This window comes from Aythya marila (assembly GCF_965140915.1).
Source record: "Aythya marila genome assembly, chromosome: 1".
NCBI lineage: Eukaryota > Metazoa > Chordata > Aves > Anseriformes > Anatidae > Aythya > Aythya marila.
Genome location: NC_139042.1, coordinates 63,537,875 through 63,556,910, shown reverse-complemented (window position 1 = coordinate 63,556,910; position 19,036 = coordinate 63,537,875). Strand labels below are relative to the sequence as shown.

General features: G+C 39.5%; 1 protein-coding gene across 3 annotated transcripts in view; it reads right to left on the bottom strand.

The window, feature by feature from the left end:
* Positions 1-8,120: 8,120 nt before the first annotated feature.
* The window catches only part of SEPTIN10 (septin 10), a 28,518-nt gene continuing 17,602 nt past the window's right edge, over positions 8,121-19,036 (bottom strand). Inside the window, exons 8-10 of one of the 3 annotated variants that reach the window (XM_082762447.1) lie at positions 13,480-13,612; positions 10,581-10,771; positions 8,121-8,980 (exon numbers count right to left, since the gene is read on the bottom strand). In XM_082762447.1, coding sequence (XP_082618573.1) covers positions 8,965-8,980; positions 10,581-10,771; positions 13,480-13,612 — 340 coding nt within the window. In that variant the 3' untranslated portion in view covers positions 8,121-8,964. Of the gene's footprint in view, positions 8,981-10,145; positions 10,336-10,580; positions 10,772-13,479; positions 13,613-19,036 lie in introns of those variants that run through there. The other 2 variants (XM_082762449.1, XM_082762448.1) reach the window with 2 other exon arrangements.

Sequence of the window (19,036 nt, the reverse complement as noted above, 5' to 3'; positions counted from 1 at the left end):
GGGATAGGATGAATTTAAAGATCCACCCGTGGGGCCTGCCCCTTTCCCACTACTGGGGCCATCAACCACACCTACGATGCACTTGCGAAGGGAAGTCAGGCAGGCTGCCAAATCCAACTCTGACTTAATAAAATTACACCAAATCCAATATATTACTCTAATCACATCTCTTTAACGTCTCACTTAAATCCCCATCGTATCCTAATAAGTTTAACTTGTTTTTTACCTCAGGTTTCCGGGCGGAGCAGGCCTGAAGCGAAGCAGGCCGCCTGGGCTCCTGGCGCCCACCCCACACTTGCACAAGCCTTAAAGGAGGCCTTGTCCTGGCTGGCAATTAGCAGAAGTGCAATTTTCCAAAGAGAAGTCGAGGAACTTCCCATCCTGGTGGGGAAACAGACAAAAAGATATCACAGTCCTACAGAGGTTTAAGGATGCTCTTAGCTTTACACACTGACTGCGAAGTTATTGAGCAGCTAGCTGGTAGAGTAAAAATCTGTCCTTGCTTTCTCACCCACTGGAATCACTAAGATCAGCCAAAAAAACACAGAACTATCAAATGTCTGTTGTCAACCCAAGTCATTTCCGAGGTCACTGCAGCCTCTTCTCAGGCTTGGTGAGGTGGGGTCCGAGATGCTCGTGCTCCTCCTGGGTCCATAGAGGCGAATCATGTGAAGAAGTGCTGGCTTTCGACACCCGTGGTGACACACCAAGGAGCAAAGGGCACCGTGATTTAATGACAGGCCCACCACGGTGCCTGGCTCTCTTGCAGGACCCAGCCTAAATGAGCCAGAGCTGTGTGCAGCTGAGCGGGTCGCTCATCAACACGAGCACGAGACATGACCTCACGGCCTTGGAGGCAAGGCAAGACACCCCAGCGATTTGTCACCGCTTCGTTAGGGTGGGTAAGGAGAGAACAGCCTCGTCGGGAGCACATGTCCTGGCAGGAGGCCGAGTAGATGTCAAGCTGATGTCTTAGTACTCTTTACAGAAAATAGCAAGCTGCATTTGGAGCCGATATGGGAACTGGGAGGTGTCGGAATCAAAAGTGAGGACAGGGAAATGTTACAGCAGGACCTGGAAAGCGTGCAAACCCTGCATGGACAAAGAAAAGCTGTGAAGTTCAAGCTGGGGAAGGAGCAACCCAACACACCTGGAGAAAATAATCACAGGCATGCCATGAAGGAGGGACTCAGAAAGGACCTGTCCCCTCCGCCTGTCCCTTGGGATGGTTCCCCAGCCATTCTCCTGCCACCAGTCCCCTGCTGCCTGCCCCTGGGGACTGCTGTTATTTGGGCATCGCTGGTCCCAGGGCATCAGGAGGCTGCAGGTCTCGGAGTGAGAGCGCGCCGACCTACTCCAGCCCTAGCACAAAGCGTTTCATTGCACCCAGAGGAACAACTGTGCTGAATGAAATGGAATTCACTGCTTTATTTCATTGGGTTTTGCTCAGAAAGGAGAAGAAAACACTTTCACATTGCTAAGAATCGTTTTGTGCTTTATTTGACTGAAATACCAAGCTCTTTCCCAGCAGGAAACTGTAGGAAATTGCCAGCAGGTAGTTTGTTCCTCTCCAGGTAAATTAGATGTCAGTGGGGAAGTCTCTCCTCCTGTAACAGCTGGTGAGGAGTTATTTCCTCCACTGTCCCTACTCTTTGCTCTAGAGGGACTGTTCCCATCCTATGCTGACCCTAAAGAGCAACAGACATCACTCCTCCAGCCCTACAAGAAGTCGTCACATCAGAAATCCCAAGGACTTCTTTCTCCTAAGGAGGAAGTCTTCTGATGTATGTGTTGTCTCACCTGCTTACATCTGCACCTTTAGCCTCTACCTTTCACACCTGGCCTGAGAAAGCATCACAGAAGGAAGCAGCGATCATCTGCACAGCACCTGGCAGAGCCAGCGCATCCTCCTGCTTGGGTGCTGACAGTAAGTGCAAGAGGACAGAGACATCAGAGGTGGAGTTTTTACTTCAAAGAATGTTTTAAGATGTAAAACACTGACTATATTACTAAAGAAGATTCCTTCACACTTAGATAAGGCACATTTTCAGATTTTGAGGCTGAGAATCATCACAAGGAGATTTACTGAGCAAGTAGTTAACTCGTAAGAGGAAGGGTGTGCTGTTACATCTGGTATTAAAAGAAAATAATGGTCTAAATAAAAACATCAACAAACCTCTCATAGTTGACAGCTAAGACAAGACAGAAAAATCTCAAAAGTCTTCCTTCTGGAAGACCTGTTTTAAAACACATTGTATGAAACTCGTCACACTTGGAAGGTCAAGATCCTGCCATGCCATGCCTGTCAAAGGCTCTCATCTTCACCTTTTCTGGCTGCTCTGTGCCCTTTGTTTTCTCAAACCAAAGACCTCATGATGTGGCCTTTCACATTTTGTGTTGCTGAATTCTTTGTGCAATTACGATCTTACACGGACCTCAAATTGCCCAGGGATTTTCCATCCCACTTGCTTCTGGGAAATAAAATCCTGACAGTCTTTTTTTTTTTTTTTTCCTCCTCTGTATAAAGTGGGATTTACACAGCTTTTCTTTGCCTGTGGGTTTGTTTTTTACACTTAAACATCATTTTTGGCTTGCAGCAGGACAGAGCTCCAGAAGCTGCAGTCTTTAAAGCATGGTTATTTAGCACCCCTCTCTGGCAGGTTGTATAAAATAGAATAAAATGGGCTTTAAAATACAGAGAGAAGAAATATATCAAAAAATGTATTACATACAAGATTGAGAACAACGCCAATGTATCTTTCCTTTTTAATTTCCCAGAAAATTGTAGTATTCTTTAAAAATAGTCTTTCATGCAAAGAGTTGTGGTGTTTCCAAAAACACCACCTCTGGTCTCTTTTATTTTTTTTATTTTTTTTATTATTTTTTCTAAGCAGCTAAATCAAAATGTTTTATTTGAAAAATGTTTTAGGTCACTAACAAGTCAAACTCACCAGTCCATCTGCAGTTTCCCAAGCTGCCCAAGGCAGTTTCTAAAAACTGATACTAACATTTCAGCATGGAGGTCCTCTCTGTCAGAGAGCAGTGAATTTACTGCTTCAGGTGTGATGAGAAACAACTTATATTTTAGTGCATTTTATGATTTTTTTTAAGCTGCAAATCTTTTTTAAAAAGAACACAGGATTCTATGTGTTTTTTTTTTAAACACCAGGCAAATTTTAAAACATGGCTTTTATCAATGGGCATACTGGGCTGTAATTCTTTTACTGGCATGCTTATACTGACAGCAACCTGAGCCAACTGTTTGCAGCCACTGTTCATTCACAGCCTGCAGTGCAATACCTTTATTTATTGATACAATAAGCTCCGTCAACACGCGCGCTCCATTATATCATCCGCTGAAACTCTTGAGGATCGCTCCTGACCTCAAAGGCAAAGTGCCACATATTCAAAACATATTACTGGCATGAAAGGCCTTACTGGGGAAATCTACTGTTTCATCTACCACAGTTACATCTCACTTACGGGAACATTAGCGGCCGTGCCTGCAGGTTATTATGCTTTGTAGTTTCTGTGATCATATTTCCAGCAACTGGATTCATAAACTGAGCTGTTTCCAGCCCCACCAGAGTATTAGGGTGACATTTCCTTGTATGCCAGGATTAATATCTGGATGCAGGCTTTTAATTAAGATACACCTCTTTTCTTCAAAAAACGCCTGAAACAGAGCATCGATTTTGCTGGTAATCTTTGAAATTTGGTTTGCTGAATTGTAGCATTCCAAGGAGTCTTGGTACGTCTCACATTTTCCCTAAGGTTGTTTTCAGGTAGAGAACCCAGGCCAGACCCAGAGTTACTAAGGGACATGGTTTAGTGGTGGGACTTGGAAGGTCAGGTTGATGGCTGGACTTGGTGATCTTGAAGGTCTTTTCCAGCCTTGGTGATTCTACAGTTCTGTGATGTGCAGCCTTCCCAGCAGGGGGAATTTGGGGTGCAGTTTGTTAACAGGACTTATTGGTGTCCTGGTGACTCCCAAGCCTTGTAGCAGTCGCAAGAACACGTGGCCTCCCAAACAGCACCTTCAATCAATAACCTAAGAAAACCCTTCTTTGTGAGGAACTAGGGGAAACACGTTCACAAAAAGATACATAAATAAATAAATAAATCAGTGTGAAGAATTTTAAAGCCAGCTCCTTGCATTGCCTAACTAGGAGCAAGGATTTAAAATTTCTCACCTTTCAGACGAGGAACTTGTCCACCAGGCTAGGGAACACTGAGGTAGGTCTTTCTCTTCTCCTGCTGAAATGGTTGCATTTAGTATGAGCAATTGCATCCGTACTGTAGCAATGAGAAAAATGTGACATTCACTTAAAACATCTTTTTTTTCTTTCAGAATCAATGCACACTTTATTACCTAAATAATGGAAATTACCTACATAATGGAAAATGGCAACAAGATAGACCAACAATCAGGATAAATTATATACATACACATCAGTGGCAGTCTTCTCCAGTGAGGACAGACACAGATGCTTTGGGCCCACACCATGAATCATGATGCTCCAGGAGTTCCAGTACAGTTTTGGAGGCATTGACCTTGTACATGAGTACGTCTCAAAACTAAGTGACTGGGAAATCTAGAAGCAACACCACAAAAACAGCATAAAAGCTATGGTGGATTTATATCTATGATTTATTTGCATTGAGGGTGTGCAAATGTAATAATAAGTTTTTAAAAAATCTAATTGTGCTTTAAAATCTAAGCCCTATCCACTGTGGGTTTCATTTTCCATCTGTAAATGTCAGTAGCACCTTCCCATTTTTGAATATATTTTGTGCAAATGAATATATCAAAGACTGAGAAGCACTCAGAAGGTACTCCAACTTGCCTAAGATTATTTTTCCTCTGAGAAGCCAATATTAGCAAAAAAAGCTTCTGTAACTTCAGAGACAAAACAAACACTCCAATCTCAAACTCCATCCAGACAGGCAGTGAAGTTATTTCTCACATATATACATTTGCGTTGTGCATTTGTACATTTTAAATTATTAGGGGTATAGAACGATTTGACCTTGGAGCAAAGCTTGGATGTCATTCATCGACTGTGAACACGGCCATAAAACAGCATCTGTGTTTCGTACTCCTCAGTACAGTTCATCAGCCTCACCTGCTGCCTTTCTAGATGGCAGCTAGTAAGAATCCTTTGCCGGGGTTTGTAAGCCAGACGAGTGTTTAACAGAATGACAGGGGGGCTAACACACACTGGAGAGGAGGTCGTGACATAGTTTGGCATTTCTCACCTCTCCAGCTGTTCGCACACCTCATCAGGACAGCCCAGCTGGTTCTCCCAAACTGCACCGGGATCGTCACGTTCCCCCAGAAAAGCAAGAACCTCTACGCTGCCAAACCTCAAAGACTACAGATCCAATTCCTCAAGCACACAGAACTGCTGTAGTAACACTGATTGTAAGTCGAAGGCATCCCTGCCCATGGCAGGGGGTTGGAACTGGGTGATCTCTAAGGTCCCTTCCAACCCAAACCTTTAACCTATTAATCAGGGATCTCAAATCCTGGGGACCACTCTTTTCAGTCCACTTTAACGGGTACTTCATCAGGTTACCTACAGGGATGTTACAGGAGACAGCTCTGAAAGGCTTGCTGAAGCTGAAATAAATAACACTCACAGCTCTTACTTCACCCACTGATTTTGTTGTAGGCTATCAGGTCAGTCAAGCATGATTTCCCCTTTGTGAATCCATGCTGACTGTTTCTACCCCCAGTCACCCTTAAATATCTTGTGTGACAGCAATGAGACACAGCTTGGGCTTTTCTAGCCGTGCAGATGACATAGGGGATGACACTTTGAGCAATTAACCAGGATCTTTGGCAATCTGTAAACACTTTGGTACAACAGAAAGCTTTCAAATCAAGAGAATGTAAAAAAAATAAGCCCTCACAAAATGAAAAATAATATATATATTTATACACACACACAGCTGAAGGCTAAGATGTGACTGAGGTGAGTTAAAATACCTTTGACACTTGAGGGAAATCCCAAACATCCAGGAGCAGAACTCAACATTGCCGGACCTTAGGTCAATTCTTGCTTTGTCTCTAGCTACACGAAACAGAGGTCATAGTAAATTTATCAAAATGAAGTTGTAAGATTATAAAGCACGCTAGGAAATGCTTATTTTCAGTACTTTAACCCTCTTCGGTTCAGCATGTGCTCAATTTGCTAGTCATAGCTGACGAAAATGGAAGTGATGTCCTTCGAGCGCACCCTAGTGAGAGTAGTGCTGAAGCCTTTTTCCTGGTTTAACATCCTGAAAGCATCTCTACCTTGCAGTGCTTTGCTACTTTGACAAAAAGGTCTAGATTTAAAAAATATATACAGGAAAATAAGAAGAGACGGGTGCCTCGGTACCTTATAAAAATCCTAACGGGTAATTGGCCTGGCTGAATTACACCAAAATATTTTCTGCAAATCTTTCACAATGGTCTTGAAAAGCGGTCATTTTTCTTTTATTGTCCTTTCTATACAGAAATGATGTTGCTACTGTTATGGAAAAGGTTCATGTTTCCGTAATTTAGAATGAGCCAGGAAAGTCCACAACACGCTTAATTTTGGAAGAGCTGTCTATTTCTATTTCCACAGCACGACTCAAAATGTTTCTGTCATCAAATATGTTGGCAACGCTACCCTGTTAGCAGAAGGAGATGAAGATAAAAACATTAATGAATCCTTTTACCATTTCTCATGGTAAAGCTATTTAAAGATGTAGTTAAGAACAAATACACCAAGCATATATGGAAGGGCTCTAAAAAGGTAAAGGTTTTGCAAGGGAATGGATATCACAGTAGCAACTACAGGATCTGTAACAATAGAGACCTTTTATTAAAGTACTGAAAGCATTTTATCTGCAAGATAAACCTCTCAGAAGTGTTCATTTAAAAGCACATAGCTAACGTAAGCTACAGTGAAACATTTTTAATTTTTATTATTTATTACCACTATTAATTCTCCCTTTTCGGGAGCTGCTGCTAGCTGTTCCTTTGTCGTGCCTTGAACTCCACTCGACTGTCAGGTTGTGACGTGCACTCGTGTGCTTATCTGCTATCTAATCTTTAGGGTAACTCACACAAAATGATTATGGAATTCCCTGCACCTACAGGTGACTCTCCATCACTGGAATGAATCTCATTAAAAAAAAAAAAAAAAAGAAAGAAAGAAAAAAAAAAAGAAAGAAAGAAAAAAAAAAAACTTGTTCTCTGAGATCACCCTGTGCTACAATTGAACTAACCAAGTCCCTTCAATTGCTGCCTGTTGCAGAGCCCCACGCAGGTGCCTGCACCAGTTCTGTTTTGCTGCCGAGTCCTGCAGGGCCCACGTGGACCCCCCAGGCTAACACATGCACCCCAGCATAAACCAGTCCTGGTATCACAAAGCATTATTCAGTCCCCAGCCATCACAGCACAGCACTGGCCAGGCACAGAGCTACTGAGGGCAAACTGCTTCACCATCTCCAGCGTCGTCCCCAGCAAAGTGGCCCCACCACAGCCAGCAAAGTCCACCTCTCGATGCAGTTTTGCAATGCTCACGAAGAGCCGTGCTTCCCATCAGGCAGATGCAAACGGCCAAGTCAGTGGCACAAAACCAAACAAAAAGTACAACCTGTCATCATGCTAAATCTGCTCAGGAAGGAGCAATCAAGCAACAAACGCAGGCCCAGTTTTCTTCTCACGAAAGAAGTGCCAGTTAGATGCTGGCTTAGTTCCTCTTAACCTTTCCCTCCTATGTTACAGGCTGCTTTGGCTGTGGAACTGGCTGAATTAGCTGTTTGAGCCTTTCCTGGCCAATTAAAGGTTTACATACCATATATTCCTTCCTACTGCTATGGAACTGAAGAAAAAACATCTTATGGGGAACACCCTGTGAATAAACTAGACAAATCTTAAGTACAGTGGTATATGACAAGTTGTATCGCCTGTCCAACACAGCATTCACACTCACCTAGTTTTTCCAATCAATACATGACTTAAGATATTTTAAACAGATGCAATGCATTTATGCTTTTCCAGATGAATGTGGAATCTGACTCCTTGGTTTTAATAACAAGGGAGGGAGAGGAAAATAAACAACACAAGCATTTAAGCAAAGTATTTTATTTCTATGAACTTAGCATTTCGTTTCTTAGAAGTCATACAAAACACCTTCAGAGAACGTCACCCCTTAGAGAACATTTCCCATTAGTTACAACTACTGAAAATACAAAAACGTTTGAAACTTGTTTTAACCTGAAGCTCTTGAAGTTGCTTTTGTAAAGCTTCATCTCTGTTGTTGTAACTGAACACCAGTCACAAGCAACAAGAAGTTGTAGGTACTTTCCAAGTCATTAGTAATGTCAGATAAAATAGCATGCAACAGGGCAGGATTGCAAAAATATCTCAGTAAGTTTTGATTACAAAGGTTATATTGGAAAAAAAAGACAGTGCTACATAAAAGCCTATAAATAAACCAGTCAGCAGAATCGGTAAATGGTTGCACTATGACAGCAATTGTATTAAATAATATTTAGTAGACTAATCTACCAAACCGTATGAAATAATAACTCTTTAGAAAATAATTCTTTAGAAAGGTTCTAGTAGATATATTCACTGAATACTTTTGTACTACAGCATTCATATTATGAATGGAACTCTTCATGGCTTGTGCATTTTCTTTGGTACAACGCACTTAAAATGAATGCAGGTTGGCCACGTAGGTAAATTAAGTGCCCATCAAGGCAGACACATCCTATAAAGTCCACGGTGACATTGACAGTAATTCCCACACCGTATGCGTGTGGATCATGTTTAAAAATTCTTCTCTTGTAGCCTGTGGCAACAAGAGAGATTCTCCAATTCCTTTAGCAAGAAACTGCAACTCCTTCACCTCCAAAGCACACTGTGAATCACAGCTTCCTCAAGAGACATTACCAATATTGCTTCTTCTATCAGCAGCATCACATAAAGCCGGAACTGCAAAACAAAACCAGGCGTATGAACTGTACCATACTCTGAAGAAATAAAGCTGAAACAGAGAAAACAAATCTGAAAAACTTCTCAACTTGAGAATTAATCGCAACACTACACATATTGACTGATGTTACCAATGATTCCACTTTCACATATAATTCCAATTTCCCCCATGAAGACATGCTGAGAGAGCTGGGGGTGCTCAGCCTGAAGATGAGAAGGCTCCAGGGAGACCTCATTGCACCTTTTCATTACTTAAAGGGGGCTTATAAAAAGGATGAAGAGCATCTTTTTGCTCAGGCAGGCAATGACAGGACAAGGGGGAATGGTTTTAAACTAAAAGAGGGGAGATTTAGATTACATATTAGGACGAGATTGCTCACCAAGAGCATGGTGAGGCACTGGCATAGGTTTCCCAGAGAAGCTGTGGGTGCCCCATCCCTGGAGGTGCTCAAGGCCAGGCTGGATGGGGCTTTGGGCAACCTGGGCTGGTGGGAGGTGTCCCTGCCCATGGCAGGGGGGTGGAATTAAATGATCTTTAAGATCCTTTCCAACCCACCCAAGCCCTTCTATGATTCTACGAAAAAGAAGTCTTGGAAAAGGAACTTAGTAAGAACTTAGTAATATTACTCAAAATTAAAAAAAAAAAGGGGGGGGGGGGGGGGGGGGGGGGCAAACCAAAAGTGTACATCCCAGAAATGTCAAAGCTGTCCTGCTGATATTTGTGGCAGTAAGTGCATCTATGTAGCTCCTGAAGTTTTTCATAATCTAGCAGTTATGCATAACTTGTGTACAATAAAATCTGCTTTCAATTGTAACAAGACATTAACCAACCAGATTTTATCCGCAGTAAAGTTGTAACCTATCAGGATCAGAAAATAATAAATTAACTGACAACATCTCTTGTTTCTGTTACTTTATTTAATGTCTATTTACAAAGATGAGCATGTTGTTCTGGAGACTACCTTCAAATGTCTTTCTAAAATCTCAGTTTGTTCAAGCCTTTATTTTTTGGTGGAGAGGGAAGAAACATCAATATGCTCTGAAACTGAGATGTGCATCAGGTCATACTCCGCACTTGGTGTAATTTTACAGCCAATTTTATCAAGCTCTCCTCTCAAAAGTCTGCAAGAGGAAGACACATCTAGTGTTATGGGACAACAGCAGTTGGACAGCTTCATAAAACTAACATACGCTACATTCAAAACCTGAGTGCTGCAATCAAATACTATTTCTGGAATTCCCTGGGTGAATTTCTCTCCCTCTCTAACTTCTCCCTCTCGCTCTGTTCTTGAAGATTCACAGTTTCTTCATTTCTGATATCAAAGCACAGGAGTTCAAGTCGAAAACCTTGTTCCCTTTAATGGGGGGAAAGAAAAAAAAAAAAGGAAAACTCATAGAATATACAGCAATTACTCTAAATGTTAATCTTAGAGCCAGAGATCCAAGCATGATAGTACTTTACACACTTCTATCTTCTTAGCACATAACAGAATAGGAGCACACTTGTATCTTTTCTAAAAGATTACTAAAAGTTGTGTTATAAAAGTGACATGTAAAGCATTTTTTATTGCCTTTTCTGACGACTAGCATCAGCACTTACTTCTTGCGGTCCTTGTCTCTCTTCAGACTAACAACAGGAGTAGAGACAAACGCTTGTGCTTGGAGTAATTCAGCATTAGCTTTCTTCTTATTAAACATAGCCATGTCATCTTCTAGAGCTTTTTTCTTTTTCTCTAATTTCAGTTTCTCTTCTTGATGCATTAGCATAAGACGATCAAATTTACTCTGTATCTGTTTAGAGAAAGCACAAAAAATGCATTTCCAACTCGTAACACAAGGTGGGGATATCACAAAACAAATGCACCGCAATTAAACAATAAAAGCTACCTCAGCTTGCATTGCAAGTCACACAAAATTGCAGTTTTTTCCCAAAACTGAGAAGACTAAACATCAACAAACCAGAAGAATAATCTTTTATATCAGATTGTTCGCCTAGATGCCAGGTGACTGCATACAAAGTATGGGGTGAAAACCATGGAAGGCATCAAGTGTTAGATTTACTACAGGATATACCTTTATTAGATCAAAAATAAGGAGTTCTTTAGATAGGAAACAATCATCAACAAAACTATTAAATGAGGAAGGGTCAGGCAAAATCTGCTTCCCTATAACCAGATAGAATGGACAAGAAACCACACAAACTTTAGTTATGCAGGTATGTATTTTAAAATGTTTATTAATTACATGTATATATTAATATGTACACACACGATATATCTGGTTGGGAGAGTTTCTTGTGAGCTGTCAGCAGTTAACTGCTTTTCTGCAGCAATAACTCTCTGATTGTTCTTTTGATGTGTTAATGGATCCTGCTCTTGGGATGTACTGGATCAGCTGAAATACACTGTGTAGCTGTGCATGATAACCACAGGGTGCTGCATGCCTCACTTCCTCACCTCCCATCTACCCCCCACGCTCACCTAAAATCCTGCTTTGGTATCCTTGTGACCAGCTGGATCAAGATGCTGATCTGGCTGAAAACTGCAACCCTACCAAAATACCCCTGGATTTCAACTGTGTTGTATCTCTGATCCAGCTGAAAAGACTGAACGTTTACAATCGACATGCACAGCTGCAGACTTTTGCCTATCCTATATAGCAGAGCTGTCAGATTTTATAAACACGTGTATGTATGTATGTATCCTTTTGTTATTTATTTAATTACAAAGTTAATCAGATGCATTGCTGTACCAGGTCTGGCCGGGATGGAGTTAGCTTTCCCCACAGCAAAGATAAGGTCCTAAGCAGTCCTAAGCTTACTTGTACCACTCAGGAGCAGTAATGCTGCACACTGCGACTACAAGTTTCTTCTAAATGAAGGACATGAAAGCACTCTCAGGTACAAGAGAAACTCCTGCTTTTCTTTCATTTCCATACACACATACATGCTTCTGGGAGAGCAAGCAGTGAGAGTATACCACACGTGTCCTTTAGAAGTGACTGCATTATCATTTTCTTGCATCAGGAACTGGGAAAACTAATATCCATAATTTGATGGCAGTATGCAGAGCTCACAGACACTGCATGGTAGAAAGCATAGAAGGGAAAATATCAAAGGGTATCACAGACACTGTGCAAGACCTAGCTGAGCCTATCTGGAACACAGCCAAATATTATTCCAACTGCATAGCCTTGTGCTCAGAAGGATTGAGCCTGATTTTTTTTTCCTCCACCCAGAGCACAGAGGATTTAACAGGTTCAGAAAACAAAATACTCCTCGTATTTAAAACGTGCATCTGAACATCATGCAAAAAAAAAAGTGCTGCATCTTTGCTGGGAGACCGAGGTACGGAAAAGAACATTAATAAGCAAACAGATTTCCAATTTCAATTAAACCACTGTTTGAATACAAATACATATGACCATGACAGAGTCTGGCAGAAAGTAGATCAGAAGATCCTGTTTGGCTGGTGCAGTTTAACAGAACTAAATCTTCAACAACATATTCAAGCAATGTTCCACATTGCTAAATTCCAGGTATTTTGCTAAATTCCAGGTATTTGATATTAGACAGGGATCTAGAAGTTGTAATATATTGATTTTTTCATTCCCTGCTAAAACTCTGAAGGTAATTGGAAGCAGATTTAAAAACAAAACAAACAAGCAAAAAAAAAAAAAAAAAAAAAAACAACGCTTTCAAACCTCTCAAGGTGCTGGTTGAGAATATATTAAGTAACTGAACCTGGAGGTCATGCAAGCATACATGCCCTACTATCTGAGATGAAAAACAACCCATGGGATTTTTTTTTCCTGAAATCTCAGTTTTACAGTGAAATGATTCTGTAAAGCGTATCTTTAGATTACTGACACGATGACCTTACACCCGGAGTAAGGTACATAAATTGACTAGCACCTTCCAAAGCACTAAATAAGACCCTTTCCCCTATTTTCAAAACTTACCACAATTTAATCCATCTACTATCGTATTTTAACACTCAGACAACAGCTGTTATGGTAGTCTTTTCTGCTTAAAACCTCACCACTGAACTCATTTCTACCACAATGTACAAAAAAATTGCAATTGCATGATACAATAGTGACTAGGCCATGGTTAACCATTGTGAATTGCCAAAATGTGATTTTTAGAGGCCCTAGTATGCAGCCTATTCTTCCAGCACCTATGCCTGCAAAGCGCCTACTTTACTGACACACATAACCATTATATTCATCACTCCTTTACGTCACCATATTTCTTCCTACTCTACTGACTTGTTCCCAGCTGTCCACCAAAACTTACAGATCATGAACTCTCTCACCCCCAAAAAGACTGATTAGACTAGCAAGTAAGTGTCAATCTGCTAATCTAATCTGTGTAATCAATCTACTTTTGATTTTAAGTATTACTGCCACCTAAATATTAGACAATTATAAAGGTCAACTCGTGATTTTGCTAAGAATAAATCACAGCAAACAAACTTGAGACAGATAGGCATGCTTACTTCTTGCTCTGCTTCTTTCAATACTGTTTCTTTCTCCTTCACTCTCTGCACAAAGTGTTGTCTCATCTCCTCCTCTTTTCTTTGCAGCTCAAGGTAGAACTCATGTCTCTTTGCCTCATAGGCTTCCTGCAGACTGAAGTCCAAAAATGTTAGCAAGTCTCTGGCATAGCTCTTTACTCAATCTGGAGAACGAACAATCAGGAACACGATTTAAGCAACTCATATTCATCTGAAATAATAACTACCACAGTTCTCCAAGTAAAAATTCATAAACAAACTTCAATAGGAAGTTTATTTCAGTAGGAAACTTTCCTAAGGAAACATCCCTACATCAAATTATTTAAGCTAACAGCTCCAGGGCACTTGATATTACAAAGTAAATAAAACATGTTAGGAAACTCGTGTTCTAAAAGACTGGAGTGTTAGAACTTTCTGCCTCCAACATGAATAATCTTTTTCTTGAAGTTACTTATTAATAAAGGCACTAAAATTGCCAGAAAAATCCCCCCAAACTTCTGCCAACATTAAAACCTCAGTCTTTAAATAGGATGTTACAAAAACAACACATCTAGAGCATTAACACAGCACACTGGTTATTCACCCATCATATTATGCACTTGTCTAGCCGTATGCTGGACGTTTTGTCCAGAAGGATGCTGTCAGAAACAGTACCAAAAGCTCTGCTGAATTCCAAAAAGATTACATCAACTGGCTTCCCTTGGTCAACTAGATGGGTAACCTTCTTATAAAAGGAAATTAGGTTTGTTAAACAGGACTTGTAAACCTGTGCTGGCTGTGACCAAGGACTGCGTTGTCTTTCAAGTGTTTTTCAGAAACTCCCAGAATAATCTTCTCCATAATTTTAACAGGCACTGAAGTTTAGACTGACCGGCCTGTGATTACCAGGATCTTCTTTCTTGCTGTTCTTGAAAACTGGGACAACACCTGCCAGCTTCCAGTCAACTGGGACCTCTCCAGATTCCCAAGACCATTGAAAAATAATTGAGAGGTCTCACATTGACATCAGTGCGTATTTTCAGCATCTTATTCCTTTCTTCCAATTTTTTCTAAACTTGCTCTACTAGACACCAACATGCAAGACAATTTTCTTTCCTTTGAAAAACAGGCACTTGAAATTGAGAAACTTCTTTTGTATCAAAGCATATCATAGTACATTAAAATGTGTTGATAATTTATACAAATACTACCACAGATTTGGTATTTTCTAGGTACACACCACAACTTTCTATCAGCACTGTGGAGACAGGCAAGTTGTTCTTCTCGGGTAAAAAAGAATACAGCCTGTGTACAGATGTAATTCATACCCCAAAGAGCAGGCTACATTTGAAAAGCATGCCTATGTAGTGATGCAAGTCCTCCAACAAAACATTTACCACACAACTTCTTCAAATCACAATTCCACAAAAGCAGAACTGGTGGATCAGAGCTGTGATTGTTATTATAAAACCAAAAGGCTCTCCTCAGTGCCTTGTAGGGCTTACAAAAGCATCAAAATATTGATAATATTCTCTTTATTCTGGGGCTATTCTTGTATAGCATTCAACACTTCCTGAAGGCTGACTAGTCAGCCTTTCTCAGTTATCTTGAGTTGCTATTCCTTTGCCAGGCATCTCATGTCTTTCATTCTGATGTAAATATATGTTTTATACATAAAAATATAAAATACTTTTAACTGCTTTATAGTATTAATATATTAATTTAAATTTAAATGCATTATACACACACTTTTGTACCCATTTTTAAGTCTCATTCTTTATTTTTTTTTACAATTTTTATGGAAAGGGTTCTTAAATAGAAGGACTTATGAAACAGGACATCTAAAAGCTTAATAATTTGGAGCAACAGCAAGATGAAATATCTCTTATTTATTTAAACTTATGATGACCGGACAATTTCCTAATCCCCAAGTTACATAGTTTTATTAAAAATATAAACAAAGAGAGGCAGAAATCATCTTGAAATAGCACATGCAGCCTTAACGTTTTCTATGATTACAAAGTCAAAGCACGTTTCCTACCCTACATTATTTGAGCCACAAATCGCAACTAAGCAGGTTCAGAAGAACAACTTTCTGTTTTGTTTTTTAAATCAGCTGTGAACTAATTTAGGTCATCCTGAAGTTGTATCTACTACTTGAAAACAAGGGCATGGTTTTCACACAGGTATATTAATTCACACTATCTTTGAGTTTAGACAGCATATGCACTAACAATAAAGCCTCAGTACTGGATATTCAAATGCTAAGTCTCACTATGTGTCAGTTCTGCTAGCAAACAGACTGCTTTCAAGTGCAATAAAGAAAAAAAAAAAAGAAAAAAAAAGCAACATGCTGCAATTGCACCTTTATTTCAGTATGTGCACATTTTTAGACTCAGTCTAAGCTAGCTTATCAGGTAAAATCAGTAAAGGAGCTGCCATGATATTAGTAACATCTTAATATTGCAGACTCTGGATTTACTAAATAATCAAATTACATGTTCAAAGAATGTGAGAAAGAAAAATGTACTTTTAAATCCCCCTCCTCCTCAACTGAATTGTTTTGGAAAGCACCGAGAAAATTAAAGAACCTTGTGTTTGGCATGTCAGCAAGATAAAGACCTAAAGAGTCTTTGGTTTTAGCAGCAGGGATGGGAGGTGGAAATAGCTCACCAGATTTTAAGCCAACAGGATCTTTTCAACGTTAGCACATACACTACTTGCAGTGAAACACTTTTCAGTTTACCTGAAGATTGGTCTCACTGTTTCTCATACAGCACATTATGGCAAACGAATTCATGTATCCTCTCACTCTTCTTGGTTGGACCCCTATAATTTTATACGCTACCCCCTGTTTGTGAAGAAAGCATACGCCTCACTAACCCATTACATAGCTCGTAACAGCACTACCACCTACCTTTCTACAGAAGCAAAGCTGTGACATACAGTTTTCCTATCTGTGTAAGACTTAGAACATAGATGCCTAAAGATAAAGATGCAAATCAGACATGATCTGTTCATAAATAAAGACTCTAACCGAAGCAAATTCAGCTCTTGGTGGAAACCAACTGTTGTGTGCTTTGTGAGCTTTGGATAACAGAGATATTCAACCAATGTTTTACAGTTTGTTCATTTAAAATAATTGTCAATTTTGAAAAATGCACTTGGAACGTTCTGTGTAGAGTTCCAGTATCAGTTAAAGTATACCAAAAAAAAAAATTAACTAGAAAAAAAAATCAACTAAAAAGTTAACTAGTGGCAGGTACTGTTAGGAGTCCCTTGACTCAGTGGATGACCTGTGTTGATATAAAGCAACACTTAGGATGTGGTAGGTCAAAATATTACTGTTTTCCCAACAGGGACTTGAAAAGCGTGTATTTTAGATGGGGTTCAGTGTTGCCATAAGGAAGATAAAATGTTTAGCTCAAATGCAAACATCAACAGCTGGTCAGATGATCTCCATTCCCAAGAGACTTCTCGAGGAAGAAGACTGATGGCCTTTCAAATACGGTGGTTTCCTTTCCTAGAATCACAGAATCATTAGGGTTGGAAAAGCCCTCCGAGATCATCTGGTTCAACCATCCCTCTACCACCAATATCACCCACTAAATCCCATCCCTAAGCACCACATAGAAAATACGGCTAGAATCATATCAATTTTCCTCTCCACATGAACTTACTCATGTGATTGAATCCTTCCTGTTTTTCTCTCATCATCCTCAAAACAGACTGAAAATCAACATGTTTTTGTTGGGGAACTGCTAGGTCCAAATATTCCAGTTTTAGGGAGGAGTAAAGCACAAAATATAGATGGTTGCTCACATACTGAGAAACTGAGACATTTAAAATGGACAGATTGTACTCTTGAACACAGAAAAACAACTAAAACAGAAAATAATTAATATCAGAGAATCCAAACACGCAAGCATACAGTCTGAATATCAATCATTGGCTTTTTTTCAGTAGACCCATGCATATCGTTTTTCTTTTTTAAACACTAGCACGTCCCTTAGGCAACACAGCTTAGATTAAAAAATGGATTTACAAAATGTCCAAATTCTAAACAGTAGTAAGCCTCTCCTCCCTTGCAAACATCTAAGCTTCCTAGGCACATATATATTCATACACACACACGTCTTTCTTTATATTCCAGCATGATCAAAGAAACACAAACCTTCCTACATATTAAAAGACGATAATAGAAGAAATTCCTAGATTTTACATCCATCAAGTTATGCACAAAATGCGTAAATCATCCCCCAAGTATTCTGCCATCCATTCACTTCATTACACAAATTTTGCAGTAACATGCTTTCCAAGCTCGTTGCTGACTGGCTGCTTTTCATGGATCAGAAACCAAATTATATCTACATGACTATGTTTAGCCTTAGATGGGATGCATCATATGATGGATTGTTAATTTTTAAAATGGTTTACCATATATTGTAATTTAATCTGATATGGTAAATATGTGACTGGAATTCTTATGACCTTTTGGAATAATACCCACTAAATGACTGAATTCTTCATTAAAAAAAAAAAAAAAAAAAAAAAAAAAAGTTTTGCCTGTTGTTTTTGCAAAGTATATGAATTTGATTCATTAAGTTGAATATATAATGGTTCGAAAAAATCCCAGTATAAGCAAGGTGTCCTGAAAGCAGCAAAATTAATAGCCTACATTCTGATGGATGATATTTTATATTCTACTATTCCTGCAATGATTCTAAGGTCCTACCTACATCTTTACACCTTTTTAACTATATAATTAGTATCCCTTCAGATTTCCTAGGTATTGTGAGTAGCCTCATGGATCTTTCACATGCACTATTCTTAGGTATTTCCGAATCACCTATTACCCTCTCGTAGTATTACAATACTGCCAAGTTCCCAATAATTCCATAAGACATCTGACAAGATCCAAGGTCTTATTTTTTCCTGCAGTGAGAATATCAATTGGATAATCCCCTGGAAGCATCCAATACTAGCACCCAACTGAAGCTGGAAAATGGACAGCAGGTTCAGAAGTTATTAGAGAGAGACTGACATAGTGCAAATTTTAATTTCCATGGAATCTGGTTAACAAATAAGTTAATTTTTAGAATGCAGTTGCAAATAAACAAAAGTTAGTATGACACAAATTCACACACACAAAAAAAAATAGAATTATGGATTTGTTATTTTTAAGAGTGTACACCAGACAGTCAGTTCAGACTGCTCCTGACTTTATTTTCCCTCCTCACACCTAAAAATAAGGGTGCAAATATATTTTCAATTGCATCCTGAAAACATCTTTTTCCACATCTTTCATGAAAATATGATATACATCTGGACATAAAAGACTTCAAGCATCCCATGAAAAGTAAAGCTTGGCAACTTTTTTTTTTCCACATGTAGGACCAAAAAGCTTTACAGACGTCTGTCTGTAACTTATCTCACAAGGTACCTGAAAATCCAAGAATTACTGGTTTTGCGTTGCACTGGCATACAGTTTTGGATAAATAAATTACTATTTTACTTTTAAATCCAAAAGAGTTGTACCGAAACTCCACAAGTATTTTTT